The 17,355-nt window shown below is 32.3% G+C and overlaps 1 protein-coding gene across 1 annotated transcript in view; it reads left to right on the top strand.

Moving 5' to 3' along the window:
* The window catches only part of TMEFF1 (transmembrane protein with EGF like and two follistatin like domains 1), a 134,385-nt gene that overhangs the window by 75,662 nt on the left and 41,368 nt on the right, over positions 1-17,355 (top strand). The window contains exon 5 of the mRNA XM_074281846.1: positions 13,027-13,123. Within this exon, the coding sequence (XP_074137947.1) occupies positions 13,027-13,123 (97 nt within the window). The remainder of the gene's footprint in view (positions 1-13,026; positions 13,124-17,355) is intronic.

The raw sequence follows: 17,355 nt of genomic DNA, 5'->3' as shown, positions 1-17,355 counted from the left end.
ATGCTGGGAAGAGTGCTAAATCTGGAGAAAGCAGATTTGGGCATGAATCCTGTCTGTAACACTTTTAATTGTGTGATCCTTGGCAAATCACTAACCAGAGGCTTCTAAAGTCTTTAAATTATAAATATCTGACCCTATATTGATCTTGATCTATATTGATCTGACCCTATATAATCTCATCACATCTTTTCCTATTCAATCCAGAAATGGCCTAATAATATAGTATATGTAAATTATTTAAAATATTTCATTTTGGGAAATGTGAATATTGAACTATGAAATAGCATTAATGAAATAAGGTGTCAGAGCAAAGTGAATATTGTTGTATATGTCGCTATTTCTTGCTTGTAAATATCTAGCACAGTATGCTTTGTAAGCCAAATATTTGAGCTGTGTAATCACACTATAGAACAAAAGATAGGAATCTTTAAGAAGATTCAACAAATATTCTTTGTTCACAAATTGCTTCCAAATAATATATGATGGTGTTTATTGGATAAGAACCTTGAACTTGATTCCACCTCAATTGCTTCTTAGTTAATATTAACAGTGCTCCAAGTTATGGCCTCTGTTTAAATAAAATTCAACCCTAGATAAGGCATAGCACATTGTTTGCTTCATCCTAAACAAATAACAATCGGGACAGAACCATTTACCCTTTCCCCTCTCTATTTGAGTCTTCTGAGATAGATTCAGCACCTTTCAGCAATACAGAGAGAGAAAGCTGTTCTGTAAAACAAAATCACCATTCTTCCAGCTTAGTGGGAGCACATCCAACTTGAGAATATTTGCCTGAAAAAGCAGATGGCAACAATGAAATCTGAAAAACTTTCGTCTTAGCCACAAGTAGAACATGTTCCATAAGTTTTGGTTATTTCAGTAAATTCTTTGGGGAAATTTCCTTTTTTCTTATGAATTTGACAAATATCAACAAATATGAACATTTACTAACATAAGAAACAGAAAAAAGAGAATTTTACATGAAATCATGAATATTTATAATATATACTTTGTTGATTCTGTTTTACATGTTAAATATTATTGTTTATATATTAAAGTTGGTGTTGATCAAACGTTGACTGATTTGCTGGTATCCTCTCCTAAACTTCTTTTTGGTCTCATGTGTATTTTTAAATGCTTCATTTGGTGATCTTTTCTTTCCTTCTTTTTTTTCTGTTTGATTCTTTCTTTCTTTCCTCCCTCCTCCCTTCTTCCCTCCCTCCCTCCCTTTTCCTTCCTTCTTCCTTCCTTCTTTCCTTCCTTTCTTCCTTCCTCCTTCCCTTTCTTCCTTTCTTCTTTCTTTTCTTTCTTCCTCCCTCCCTCCTTCCTTCTGAAGTTATGAGTGTGTATTTTATTGAACAGTTTTTAAGTCATTTTCCTTTATAATGTTACAGTCATTGTATAAATTGTTCTTCTGGTTCTATGCCATATGTGTATCAGCTCATATAAATTCTAATAATTTCTTACAGCACATTAATATCATTTGTATATCATATTTTTAACTACTCATCAATTAATTAATATCTATTTAGTTTCCAAGTTTTTGCTACAACAAAATGGAAACTATTGTTTAAATATTTTTGCAAATGTATGGCCTTTACTTCTGTATTTAATTTTTTGCTGGAGGGCAGCTAGGTGGCACAGTGGATAGAGCATCAGCCTTGAATTCAGGAGGACCCGAGTTCAAATCTGGTCTCAGACACTTAACACTTCCTAGCTGTGTAACCCCAGCCTCAGGGGAAAAAAATTGCTGGATATAGGCCTAAAAGTAGCATCTCTGTGTCAAAGGGTATGCATAATTTAGTGACTTTTTTGGATATAGTTCAAAATTGTTTTCCAGAATGATTGAATCAATGTACAATTCTAGCACTAGAGATTTAGTGTACCTATCCTTATGAGCCTCTCTATTAATCACCATCTCTTTTTTCCCCCTCATATTTCCCCATTTAATGAGTATAAGGTAAAACCTTAGAGTTGTTTTGATTTGCATTTCTCTCATCATTAGTGATCTAAAATAGTTTTCATGTGATTGTTGATAGCTTGCCTTTCTTCTTTTGATAATTATCTGTTCAAATGCTTTACCCATTCAGCTGGTAGGGAATAGTGTTTGTTTTTTTATATTTGGATATATTGAGATAAGTATTTTGGATACATATTTTATCAGAGGAGTTTTATGCAAAAATTTTTTTCTAACTAACTAGTTCCTTTGGGGAAATTTCTGGGATTTTTTGGCCCAAATGGAGATATTTGTAAAGTTCTAGTCTCCTAAATTCATCACCACTTAAGGAAGACTGAATTTTTAAGGGGGTAAACATGGCAGGATGGAATTCACTAGACTTAAAAAAGAAATGAGAATGATTCCTGACTATCACTTATTCACTGGATAGCCTTGATTCACTGCAACTTCTCAAATTTGATTTGTAAATGGGAATAATGATGATTTCTTTGTCACCCTCACAGAAATTGTAAGGAACAAATAAAAATATGTATAAAGTAATATGTAAATATGATCCATAGTAGATAAAAATATAGAATATTAAATTTATAAGTTTTACCTATCATAGAAATAAAATATATAACAGAAAAGAAAACAGAAGTACTACATGAAATTCATATAGTTTGAATAAATTATTATTGAATTATTTCAGTCACGTTTAACTCTTTCTGATCCCTCATGAGGTTTTCTTGGCAAAGATGCTGGAGTGATTTGCCATTTCTTTGTCCAGCCCATTTTACAGATAAGGAACTAAGGCAAACAGTTAAGTGACTTACCCACAGTGACATACCTATTAAGTTGTGACAAGATTTGAATTCCTGAAAATGAGTCTTTTTTATTCCAAGCTCAGTGCTCTATCTACTGCATAATCTTGAATAAATAGTAGAGTCTTTCAATAACTTTTATCAGAATATTATAGCAAAAAACCCAATAAATTATCATGAAAGAAAATGAGAAATATAGTTGAACTCATCCTACATTGTGAATGCTGGATTTAGCTCTTAAACCGTGAGTGGGTTGAAATGAACTTAAAAAGCAAATGGGGCCCAGCAATTTTTTGGCAAATAACACCTCTGCTGCCACCAATTTTTTTCTTCTGGGTCCTATCAGTGGGCAATAGTGAAGAAAATATAATTATCTCTATAGTCTTCCATTTCTTCCTGAGACTTCATAATCGTTGGAGATAATTTCTGGCTCCTTCTATGTCCATTTGGATGATCAAAATTGAGTAGCTATCATCTATTTTGACAAGTTTGGGGGGAGGTACTCTGTTATATATTATCCATATACCAAAGCACGATAGGTGACTTAGTGGAATGAATACTGGGTCTGGAATCAAAAAGACCTGAGTTCCAGACTGAGCTCAGATACTTATTCAAGATATGACCTTGAATAACTTAATTAATTTCTTTTTGCCTCAGTTTCCTTAATTGTAAAATAGGGATAATAATAGTATCTACCTCCTAGAGTTGACATGAGGAACAAATGAAGAAAAAGCCAAAAACCAATGATCCAGATCTGGACTGATTGAAGAGAAGAGGGGTAGAGACATGAACCAGACCATTCTAATTATGCATTGCCATTGTGGATCCCCTTTTGTTTCTTTCCCAAATGCAGTTTTTTTAAAGAAAGAGGGGCAGCAAAAAGGAAAAAAAAGTTAAAAAAAAAAAGGCTACAGTAGAGGAAAAAGATTGATTAACAATAATAAATGTGAATGGTATGTTCTCATCCAGAGAATGGAGAAAGACAGCAGAGTGAGTTAGAAAAAATGTTTATAAGAAGTCTGCCTGAAACATAAAGATTCACATATAATTAAAATGAGGGGTCAAAGCAGAACTTATTATTTCTCAGATGAATCTTAAAAAGTGGGAATGGCAATCTTGATTTCAGAAGAGGCAACAATAAAAATAGACATGGTTAAAAGATGAAAAGGGAAACTACATTATGCATAAAAGAACCATAGATAATGCTTTCTCATCACTTAATATGTATGCAAGGAATGGCATAGAATTTGAGTAATCAAAGGAAAAACTAATGGAGCTACAGGGAACAATAGACAGCAAAAGCATTATAGCTAGAAACCTCTGTGTGCTTCTTTTACACCTAGACAAAAATAGCAAAAAACAACAACAAAGATAGAGCTTAAGGACCTGAATATAATTAGAGAAACATTAAAAATGAGAAATCTCTGATGATTAAATGGGATTTTAAAGAATATTTATATTTCTTAGCTTTGCTTAGTTGCTTTACAAAAATCAACCAATATATTAGGGCATAAAACACATACACACACACACACACACACACACACACACACACACACACACACACACACACACATACACCCCAGAAGGAGAAATGTTAAACATTTCTCTCATTTACCACAACTCAATAAAAATTATAGTCAACAAAGAGTATTTTGATACAAAGGAATCAAACTTAAATGGAGGCAAAATCATGACATTCTAGTTGTATAGATCAAAGAACAAATCAGAAAAATGAGATAATGTACCAGAAACACTGGGGAGGCAGCCAAAAGAGTCATTAAGGGAACATTTAGATCTCTAAGCACTTTTTCAACAAAAAGAAAAAGAACAAATCAAAGAATTGGGCATGCAACTAAAAAAAAAGCAAGAGAAAGTGTCTAGGAAAGCAAGAGAGCATAAAAACCAATTTGTGTACGTATAAATAAGAAAAATCACAGAAATAAAAATGAAGATGAATAAATTCACTGAATTGATAAATTGAACTAGGAATATATTTCTTTTTTAAAGTAAGCAAGTTATTTATTTGACAGCAAAGAAAAATTAATTACCAAATAAGAAGAGATAAAGGAATATCCACAACTTATAAAGAAGAAATTATATGCCAACAAAATTGATCAGTAAAATGGATGGATACTTATGAAAAATATTAATTAAAAGAACAAGAAATAGATCCTCAAACTTAAGGAAATTGAATAAGATATAATTGAGCTATCAGGAAAAACCCCCAAAACAAAAAAACCCAATAAACCCAAGCCCAGATAAATAAGTGAATTGTAGGAGACATTAAAGGAATAGTTTAGGGTAGGTAATGGATAGAGCACCAGCCCTACTGTCAGGAGGACTTGAGTTCAAATCTAGCCTCAGACAACATTTCCTAGCTGTGTGACTTGGGAAGGGACTAAAGAAGTCCCTTAACCCCAATTTTCTTGCAAGAAAAAAAAAAAAAAAGAACAGTTTATTCCAGTATACATATAACACTTTTTTTTTTTTTTTTTTTTTTTTTTTTGGCAAAAATAAAGAAGTCAAACTATGAAACTCCTATGAGACAAATATTGTCAGGAAAAGATAAAGCACCGAACAAAAATAACAGACAAATACTCATTCTCTAATAAATATTAGAATAATAATAGTTAATAAAAAAGAGGCTACAGCAACACATCACAAAGATTATATAGTGTAATCAGATTGAATTTATACTAGGAATGAAGCAGTTTGATATTAAGAAAGCTATAAACACAATAGGCTATTTCAAGAATAAAATAATAAAAATCACATTAATACATTAATTAATATAAGAAAAAATTTTGACCAAATATATACCACTTTATGTTAAAAGAGCTTCTCCATTAAGTATGCCCCAAAGCACCCTTAATAGCCTCCCAAATGGGTTGGTACCAGGCAGAGCATATTGTGCATGCTCTTGCTCTAAGAACTGATCACTCATTGCCATTTTCCACATCACATATTAAAAATGAAAATACTCTCTAACTTTGTATACAGATTTATTGCCATGCCAATTGAATGATCAAAGGATTACTTTATGTAGGAAGAAACAACATGAAAATCTGGAAGTTTAAAAAAAAAATCAAGTCTCAAGGAAATAATGGAAAAAAATAGAAATGAAAGAAGCTTAAAATCCTAAACTATACTGCAGAGCCATAATCATCAAAATTATTTGTCACTGATCTTAAATTTTAATAGTTGCTCAGTGGACTAGATTAGGTCATAAGGAATCAGAAGCTATGTTTGATAAAAATCAAGAACAGTAACTACTTGGCTTCCCTATTTGCAAAACTGTTGGGAAAACTGAAGCTGCTATTAAGCTTAGACCAGCCTCTTATACCATTTAAAATTATAAGTTCAAAATGAATACATAACTAGATATAAAAGATCATATTGTAAAGAAATTAGGAGGAGTAGAAAATGAGTAGATAGGTGGGGGTTCATTATCAAACAAGGAAAAGAAATGAGAATAAAATACAAAATCATTATTTGACTACATGAAATCAAAAGGTTTTTGCACAAGAAAAATTTTGCAACAATTAGTAGATAATTAACTAGGCAAAAAATTTCAGTAAGTTCCTCTGATAAATTCTAAAATTCAAAATATATAAGATATTGATGCAAATACATAAGGACAAGAGCTATTCCCTTATAGATAAGTAGTAAAAGGATAACTTGGCAGTTCTTTAAAAAATGAGGGCAACATGAAGACCATATGAAACAAAGAGCTTTAAATCACCTTCCCATATTGAAAGAAACAAATGAAATAGTATTTATTAAGTGCTGAACATAATGCCTGGCACATAAATGATAGCTATTATATTATTATATGGTTATAAAAGAAAATCTGAGGTTCTACCTCCTATATATCTGACTATCAAAATTAATAAAAGAATAAAAATGTCAATTGTTCAAGACGAAAGGAAAGGCCACTAATAAAGTTTTAGTCAGTTTTGATCAAGTTTCAATTATATACAAAAAGTCACTAATCTATATATATCCTTTGACTAAGTATATAACTCAAATATATCAAAAGCAGAAGGAAAGAATCCATATGTACAAAAATATTTATAGCAATACTTTTGTTATAGCAAAGATCTAAAAAAAATTAGGTTTCTATTAACTGGGGAAGGGCTAAACAAATTGTGATATATGAATATTAATGAACTTTAAGAAACAATAATTACGTCTTCAAAGAAACTTGGGGAGAATACTTATGTGAATTGACACAGGATAAAGTGATCAGAATGAGGAGAATAATTTATACGACTACAACTTTTGAAAAACTCGAGAAATCTGATCAAAACAATGACAAATCATGACTTCAAAAGAGTAAAAATGAATCATCTTGGCAGAGTTGATGACCTAGAAGTGTAAAAGGTTAAAAATGTGTCCCTGTATATTTTTAGACATGGCCAATGTTTTGCTTTATTTTGCTTGAGTATACTTATTTATTAGGGCAGCTATGTAATGCAATGGGTAGAGCTCTGGACATGGAGTCAGGAAGACCAAATTGAAATCCAGCCTCAGATACTTAATATCTGGGTGACTCTGAACAAGTCTCCCTATTTGCCTCAGTTTCCTCATTTGTAAGACGAATTGGAATATTCTAAAGTGATTCTCCCTTTGATACTTCTCATTAGTGCTTTTCCCTCTATCATCCTTTTAGGTGAACTTCCTTGACCAGTCTGATTTATCCTCAATACATTCCAGTTCTAGTTTATAGCAACAGTGAGGGTGAATCAAGACATATATCATAAGGCTTTATGAGAAGACAAAAGAAATAAAGCAAAGGAAAAGTAGGAAAAAGGAAACCATTAAAAAAAACAAATGAAATAATTTTTAAAATTGGGCTGATAAAATCAAGTTAGTTTCTCAGAAAGAGAAATAAAAATTGATAATTGTTTTTTTTTTAATGAGAGAAAACATGAATTATTAAAATTAAGAGAAAGAAAAATAAGACTGAAATAAAAGATTAAAACCATCAATCAGGTGGCTCCTGATGTAAAAATAAAGCTGTTTTTCATTCAGGGCATGCTAGTAGTGACTGGAAGGTATCTCTAGTTGAAGCTTGCTCCAGACCAACAGAGAAGCTTAAAGTTAACATTGCATGTCATGGCTCAATCCATTATCATAATTAGCAGATCTAATTTTATGTCATTCTCTTTGTACAATCTTATACCTGTTGGGATACCCAGCTTCTTAAATTCTTGCCTTGGATGCCTTCACCATCACATTGCTGACTTGTTCTGCACCTTGGACATATTTCCTTCCTCCTACTCTTATTCTAAGTGACCATTACTTAGGTTTTCTCATTAGCTAAGAGACTACTCATTGCAAATTGTCTTATACAGACCAGTCTGCTCTACTGGAACCATAACCCATAATATGGTGAAATTACTTACTTGTGCAAAAAAAATTCTTTTTAAAAATCTGCTTGGTTTCCTAAATCACTCATAGAGTCATATATTCATAACTTAGAAAAACTAAATGAAATGAATGCTTATTTACAAAAACATAAAATATTCAAATCATTTCAACAGGAAATAGGCAGCTTGGATAGAATGATTTTTAAAGAAAGAATTAACATCTTTGAAGTGTGTTTTGTGCTTAGACATGAATTTTTCTCACAGCAATCTTGTGAAGCAGATAGTGAAGATACTGGTTACTTCACAAGTATAGAGGTGTATTATACAAGTAAAGAAACTGAGAATCCAAGAACTTAAGTGATCTGCCCATGATCAAATAAATATATGAACAAGGTTTGATACTGAGGTCTCCCTAAATCTAAGTACTGCACTCTCTACATTATGGCATGATGTAAAATTATTATTCCTCTTTCCTTACATTATCTTGGCTAAATGAGTTCACAGGAAAAATATGTAAATGATCAAGACAAATAGTTCCTTTATTATAGAGTGTTTCTAAACATAGGAAATGATGACATTCTGTGCAGCTCTTTTTACATGACAAATGTAATAATTATTCCAAAACCAGACAAAAACATCATTTAAATAGGAAATTATAGGCTTAAAAATATAGATGCAAAAATCTTAAACTTTAGCAAACAGAATGCAATAGTAATAGCTGCACATGAAAATTTATATACATTAACATGTTTGATCCCCACAGAACTCTATTCAGTACTATCCTTAGGCCCAGAGAACTTTAATAACAATAACATTTGAATAGTGCTTATTGTCTGCCAGACATAGTAAGCCACACATGTAAAGTGCTAAGCACTTTACAATTACTATCTCATTTGATTCTCATGATAATTCTTCAAGGTAGATGTTATTATCCTTATTGAGGAAACTGAGGTAAACAGAAGTTAAGTGACCAGCCCATGGTCACATAGCTAATAGATGACTAAGCTCATATTTGAACTCAGGTCTTCCTTTTTCTAGGACTAGTAGTTTATTCACCACACTACTTAGCTGGGTAATGAATGACTTGCCTAAAGTCATACAGCTAATTTCAGAGGTCAAATTTGTCTCATGATTGCTCCTGACTCCCAGTAGTATTCTTTCCATTGCACTATACTGTCTTAATAATGACCAAAAAAGACATGGCCAGAAATTAAAGAATAATTCAATATTATTTAGTAAAAAGATTAATATAATCAATTTTATTAACAAAAATAATATGATCTTATTAATAGATACTGAAAGCCACTTAATAAAAATTTATGATTTTTAGAAAATAGTACCTTAAAAAGAATAGAATTAGAGAGGTGATAAGAAATAATAGCCAAATAAAGACTAAACATTATTTGCAATGTATTCATATTAGAGGCATTCCACTCAAATCAATCTATCAAAAATCAATATTTATTAAGCATCTTATATATATATGTCAGGCATAGTGCTAAGTACAAAAGTTACAAAAAAAGCAAAAGACATTCCCTTTCTTCAAATGAAGACAAAACAAACTTACCCACATTAGCCATTTTTGTTTAACATAAAAAATTTGTTATGAAAAAATGTATATTTTAGAATGAAAAGCATTGACAAATAAGAAATGAAAAGATCCCTATAGAATATACAACATAGTATAATAGCTTGGTATAATAGAAAAAAACACTGTCCTCAGAGTCAGGAAAATCTCTAACATATATAGGTTGGTTGACCTAGGAAGTCATGTAATCTCTCAGTACTCCAAAGAATTAAGACTAAACTGTAGCATAATTTCAGATCTCCATTTTACAGGGGGTTTTATCCCCAGGAGTGCGCATCTTAACCAAAAGATGTGAATATATGCTTTTGGCAATCCAAGGAAATCAACAAAATCCAAGAGAAAATAAATTAAATACAGAAGGATCATCATATTCAACATGCCAATTTTAAGAAACTGCTAAAAAGAAAAAATGGGGAAAAAAGATTTCTTTGTACAAAAGCTAATGAAATGAATCATTTGGGTATTTATCTATTAAGTGCTCCATAAGATATTTATGAGAAAACTATAAAACCTTAATGGCAAAAGATTAGAACATGTGAACAACTAGAGGAGGATTTCTTCCTAACTAAGAAGATTCAATATGGTAAAGTTAAAGATAATGAGTGGATGAAGTGAATAAAGCCTTAAAGTTAGTTAAAATATGAGTTAAAATCCTTCTCACATATACTGGACTTCCATGAGAGAGTGACTTTGCACAGCTCTACCTAACTTATATACAATTCACTTGTAAGTCAAGTCACCACCTATTGGTCCTCTTCGAGAATAAAGGATGAACTATCCTGGTAACCATGGGCTACCGGAATGATTAACTGGTACTCCTGTGATGTAGAGAGAAAGAGAGGAAGGCCTTTATCACATTGAATGAACATGATGGTCAGCTTATAGGAACGCTTGACCAAGAGTCTCACTGGAGGATCAGGGAAGATGGGTTGTGAGCTAAATTGCTAGTAAGAATGTCTAATGAATGAAATCAAAAATCCATTGAGAATTGAGTTTTTCAGTGACCATTTGCACATAAATTAAGCTCTCAGTGTTCTAAGCAATTCTGAGATTATATTTTAGAGGAAAATTGCCAATTTACATCAGTAGGGATGGGAGGTAGGGAAGAGTTTCCACATCCTAGTGAAGTAATAAGTCTAAAACAAAAAAGAAGGTGGTATATAGGGAAATATAATAATTCTATTTTGGAGAAATTGATCAGGAGATCATCATCCTTCTAAAAATGCCCATTAGGCAGTTACTCATCTGGGTCTGTTATAGTTCGAGAAGCTAAGACTCAGTAGAGAGATATTCTGTAATTATAATATTATAGAATTCTATAACTTTTGATGAATTAAGGGTAAGGGTAAACCAAAGGACAATGGAGAGGAATAGAATGAGGTGGAAATTTAAAATTTTGTATTTCCTTTTTAAAATGAAATCAACTGTACAATTATAACATAGAGGGAGTCTCTTGCTTAACCACAGTTCATATGGAAAAAGGCCTAAGAGTTTCGATTAATTGCAAAATTAGTTTGAATCAATATTGTGATGTGGTTACTATCCAACCCTCTTCCTCCCTGTCAAAACCCATTCTTCACTGATATGTAGTGTCCAGGACAAAGAAAGTAAAAATTTCTGACATGCTCTTTATTGGTCAGACCATGTTTGTGTTCAGTTCCAGTTGCTACATTTTCAGTAGAATTGTAATCATATTGGCAAGGAGTTTTTAAATCATGTGACACTAGGAGGATAAGTTGAAGGGATATTTAGACTGAAGAAGAAAGAATTTACTTGTTTGGGGGGATTAAGTTTGAAGATGAGAACACTTTCTTTAAATATTTGAAAAATTGATAGAGAAAACAGCAAAATAAATCCTATATTGTACCAAGGAAAAAAATTACAACTAATGAACTAAAGCAGATTTTTAGCACACTATAAAGAAGATCTTCCTAAGAATTAAATCTAATTCAAAAGAGGGCCTGAAAGTGTTCAGATAACTGTCCATCATGGATGTTATCAGTAGAATTCCAGTACAATGAAATTTCTTCCAAATCCAAAATTCCAAGATTTTGTCATTTTACCATTGGTTTTTAATGCCCTTACCACAATACTAATCTAGGCCCAAGACACCTTTATAGAATGAAGTAGAAATTTTAGTATATTCATCAATGTATACTTTTCTCTGAATTTAACATATCTCCAAATTTAAACTGGTTCTTAAAAGATCCCCCAGATCTGGTTTCAGGCTTTTCCTTCCATCTCTGCACCTCTGGTACTTCTGACCTACTTGGTAGACTTTTACTTTATGAAGTAATGACAATTATTCTAAGAACTCTCATTTATTAAGGTTTACAAAGCACTTTCTTCACAGCAAATCCATGTGGGAGGTAGTGTGAGTATTCTTATTTCTTTTTATAGGAGAGGGAACAGAAACACAGAGAAATTAAGGGATTTGTCTTAGGTCACACGTTTAGTATGTATCAGAGAAAATATCTGAATTCAGACCTCCTTCTTGCATATCCAGTGTTCTTTCTGTTATACAAAATAGGCTACCCTTTAGGACTCTTCTGTGTAGCCCAGAATCCTTGAAGGGGTTTGGGGTTCCTAGAACTTGATTATTGGACCAGAGATGCCCCCTTTAAATTATTTGGAGAGCAACCTGATTGGCTTCACATTGGCCCAGAACTAAAGTCCTTCAGTTGCTTTAGATTTAGGATATGCAATGGGGAAGGAAAGGGAGAGAGAATAATTCAGTGGTTCTAATTGCACTCATGTTCATTCACGACCTCCATTTGGGGTTTTCTTTGAAAGAATATTGGACTGGTCTGTCATTTCCTTCTCCAGCTCATTTTACATTTGAAGAAACTGAGGGAAACAGGGTGAAGTGATTTGGACAGGATCACACAGCTAGGAAATGTCTAAGGTGAATTTGAACTCAGGGACAGGAGTTTTCCTGATTCCCAGTCCAGTGTTTCATCCACTGCACTATCTAGCCACCTCAGTTTTGTGATGATGGGCAATAACATGAATATCAAGTAAAACTGTTCAGTGAATGTCCTTGCAAATATTATCATTGCTCCAGTGTGTGCCTGGCTAACAGGATTAGACTGCTAATCCACTTCATTTTTACTTCTCAAAGAATGCATTGTACAGAATACTGACATTTGTAGAATTAAAATTGAAGTGAGGGAAAGAAGAGGAAGGTGTTTTGTAGAATTTTGATAGAATTTTGGAGACACTGAGTACTGAAAAGAGATGATGAAATATAACATGAAAGAGGGAGATTTTTGTTTGAAGATGCAATTTTTTCTCTTTAAACAGAGGAAGAAGGGTCAGGGGCAGAAGTTCACAGGAAACATTCCAAGTGTGGACCCTGCAAATACAAAGCTGAGTGTGATGAAGATGCAGAAAATGTTGGGTGAGTTAACTGAAAGAAATGAATTATCTTGTTTTTAAGATAAAGACAAAGAAAAAAAATCTTTATTAATAAATATTTACTAGGTTTTGGAAAATATCACTACCTCGTTATTAACATTTTATGTGTACTTTTTATATTTATTTGTATATCTCCTATTTTGCTTATATTTCTCCTAATTCATTACTTTTTGTTTAATAAGCTAGAATTCACATCTTCTTATTTAAATTTCTTTGTCAGATTAATACACAGTTAGCCTTCAATTAATAAAGCATGGGGAACAATTATGATGGCATCAGGATAAATCTTCTTTCTATCTGGATTATTGCATTAGAAAAAAGATAACAAACTCCTTCCTCAGCAGGTATAATAACAAGCTCACAGAGTTTGAGTTATGCCATACAAATTGAATTTAGAATCACATTAAAATTAATAGAGTTCTATATTTTCTACTTTTAGCAAATTTTGATGTTTGAAATATAATTTTGTTTTATGTAAAAAAAATCCACAGAAATATTTCCTGGTGTGATTATAAGTATAAACAGATAGACAAAAAAGCTATTTGTGGTAGTGTTTTCTCATTTCATTGTCTATTCTGTAACAGCAAAGTACTAGTTATTTCATCAAAAATAAGTCCTGGTGGATATATTTCAAAGTTTAGCAACCAATATTTGGGAATTTTAGAACATTTTGAAAAATTAGGGTTAAATATTGGGTTAAAATCAGGACAAAAGGAAGAAAATGGGGAGAGGCAGAGGAAATCAGTTTAAATTGAGGAATGCTCTAAATAATTGATTTGTGTTTATTTATTTTATAGATACAGAGGCAATGTTGTCCTAGTATGTTGATTTCTGGGACTGGAATCAAGACCTGGATACAAATCCTTTCTCTAACAGTGACTCATTGTGTGACCCTGGACAAATCATTTAATCTCTGTGTATTTCTGGCAGCTTCCTAAGATTTATCTACCAAGTCCTAGAGGCATTGCAATCTGTGTTGGCATAGAGAATTCTCAGATCAGTGGCTCCCTATGCTGCTGATAAAAACCACTGATCCGTCACCTATTATTTAGATGCTGAGGATTCATAGACATGCTTAGATGGTTTTTATAGACATGTTTTGTATCACACCAAGAAAAGCTTTACTTACCAGAATCATTCCTCTAGAGCATCTTACAATTGTTCATAAAGATTACCAGGAACAGAGATTTTAAAAATAAAATTCAACTTTGTTATTCTTAACTTTAAAAAATGAATTTTTCATGTAGTAGCCTCTTTAGGGCATGGAAAGAATAAATTTTCCCCTTGATTCCTGAAATATTAGGGTATCCATGACAGAAAGTGTTAGATAGGACAATTCCTTTACTTGGTAGTGAAATGCACAAAGCACCCCAATATAACCTGGGCGAAGACTCCACAATGTAGTTGAAGAAAATCCTTAATATAGCCCTTGGATTTCTGGTTGGGACCTCAGGGGAAGATCTCTAGCAAGTTCTAATATATTCTGTGGACCCACACTCCTAATTTTATGAGTGCTCATGAGCACCCACTAGTGTAATTACTTTTAACAGTCAGCCAGGAATACTAATAGTAGCTACAAAAGATTCTCCCAATAATTCTCCCATAAAGCTCTCTCCATTGATTTAACTTTCTGCCTTTCTGCCCCCTCTATTTCTACTGGGTTTTGGGACTCTGATGAATAAGGACCATTGCTCCCAGATTCCGTGACTGTTGGAGAAAAAAGGAGAGAGAACTTCCTCCCCTGTCCCAATTCCATTCTCCTTTAGAGGAGTCACATTCCACAAAGCTTTTTCTTGCTATCACTGACAGGACTTCCTCTCCAGGGTTAGCAAACAGCTTTTTAAAGGCTGCTGTAACCATGTTCAGACTTCTATCAACCAATGGCAACCTGTCCTTCCAATTCCATCATGAAAATTTCTTCTGACTTTATTAAGAGATAATGGCATAGGCATGTCTTTGTCCTGTGTTTGCATATTAACATCTCATTACTTTTATTATCTTCCTCTTTTTTTTTTCTGTGATTAGATCAATTGGTCTGGGGAAGGAGTTGGAAACCAATTCTCTCCTATATTAAAAATTAATTTTGAATTATTATAAATAATAATTATTATTTATGTGTGCTAATTATTATGAATGATTCTAGCAGAGCAAATAATCTTCTCGATTTTATATGCCAATTTAATACACATTGATAATTTATAAGGAATTGTGGTTCATGTAAGGTCACATAGCTATTTTAAGTGTGTTATCAATCAGTGTTTCATACATATAGAGGAGGAAGAATCCTCTAAGATCCAACCCCTTCATTTTATAGATCAGAAAAAGTCTGCATTCAGAAGTTAAGTGTATTGCCTAAAATCACAGAGTCACTAACAATTTGTCTGAGGCAGGATTTGAAATCTGGTCTTCCAGGAATCAAACCCATAAATATATACAGGTATACAAATATACTCAGAGAAGAAAATCTTAGGCACAAATGAGATAATAATTTATTTATTCCTAAAATATGTTTTCACTGAATGTTGTTATTGTGTGTGTGTTCAGGTGTGCCTCTATTCACTGTATCACTACTTGTCTCAACAATAAACTTTTTAAAAAGAGTTATTTTATTATTATTTTTTAAAATTTGGAACAACGGCCTTTTATTGCTGTTTCCACAGTGCTTTATATTCAACAGCTCCAGGGTGAAAAATAAGAATATTGGCAAGTAATTTTTACGTGGATAGTTGCTTTAGTAGAGAATCTATGAAGATTTTTGCAGCAAAGTAGGGTCTTTTTGAAGGCACAATTCTGTAGAGTCCAGTTCTTCTATAACTTGATTTAAATTGAAGATATCCCCTTCTCCTGTTAGAATTTCAAAAGAAGTTTATTGGTATAAAAACATCTAAAACAGAATTTCTAAATAAGGTGTAGTCAAGGATAATAGGATTAAGGACTAACTCTGGACTTTTTAAGATAATTTATGTAGACAGAGTACCATATTTATAGAAAGTCATCTGCATATATATATGTACCTGGAGTCACTCATTAATCCCTCTCTAGGAAAGAATGCTGTTTCCCATAAAAATTCCCAGCATACTCATTAACCTAGTAGCAAGGGGTTCTTCCCCCCTGCCTCCCATTAATATCTTATTAAATGTTCCACATGTTTGTTTAGCTCTTTTCATATTATTCTTCAATTTTAATGGTTTGTTTCCTTTCTTTGTATTTTTCTTATTAATAGTAACACCAATCTGCTTCACCTTCCTTTTCCTTTTTAATGAAATTTTGAAACATAATTTTCATTAGTATAGACATTTGGCAGTACATTCTTCTGTGTCTTTAAATTCACATTTTATTCTGCTGCTAAGTGACTATTTCTGTGTCAGTCCTAGTGGGATATTAACATAGTTCAATCTGAATGATTGGAGTGAGACTTTTGCATCAAAAATGATTTTAATTTCTGAGTTGTAACACAAAAATATTTGTCGAGATATTACTTAAAAAAATAAATATCTCAGATGAACTAGGCTGGGGGAATGGTGTCAATTAGCCAAAAACCAAAGGACTTTAATTATTACACTAATTTTAAAATGACATTTGGTAAAAATCCTAGTGCTGAACATTTCTTGAACTAGAAATTTCACTTTCATAAATAGGTCATGGCTATGAGAGTGGGTTGAAACTACAACTTTTAGGTTCACTGAGGAGATAGTGATTTATACTAGAAAGATAGAATAGGAAAGAATAAGAAAAGTACTTTTGTTATATGAGAGAGTACTATTGCTGTCTGTTTCTTTTCTTGTGAATTAGGTATATAGGATCATAGAATTTAGAATTAGAAAGGCAACCTGCTCATTTTATAAATGAGAAAAGTGAGACCTAAAGAGATTTATCCAAAATCATTTGGGTAGCTGAATTTGAACTTGGATCCTCTAATTAAAAATCTAGTATCCTTCTGGAGATATGGAGATCCACCATAACTATATAGTAAACTTAATACTGCAATTCTTTTCCTTTTTCCTAATTCTTCATGAATTAAGTGCTGATGAGATCAGTTTCTATATCCTCAGTATCAAAATCTCAGATTTTGACTATCCAGAATTTATGGTTAGCTCTTTTTTTCATGTTTCCTTTGAATTAATTATGTCAAGTAGTGCTGATAACTATTTCTCAACAATAAAGATAAACATATTTCTTATTGTTCCCACATGGGCCTGTCTCTAATCACATGAT

Source organism: Sminthopsis crassicaudata, chromosome 1 (genome assembly GCF_048593235.1).
Source record: "Sminthopsis crassicaudata isolate SCR6 chromosome 1, ASM4859323v1, whole genome shotgun sequence".
Lineage (NCBI taxonomy): Eukaryota > Metazoa > Chordata > Mammalia > Dasyuromorphia > Dasyuridae > Sminthopsis > Sminthopsis crassicaudata.
The sequence above is the reverse complement of the archived record's forward strand: the minus strand, read 5'-3'. Positions and strand labels throughout refer to the sequence as shown.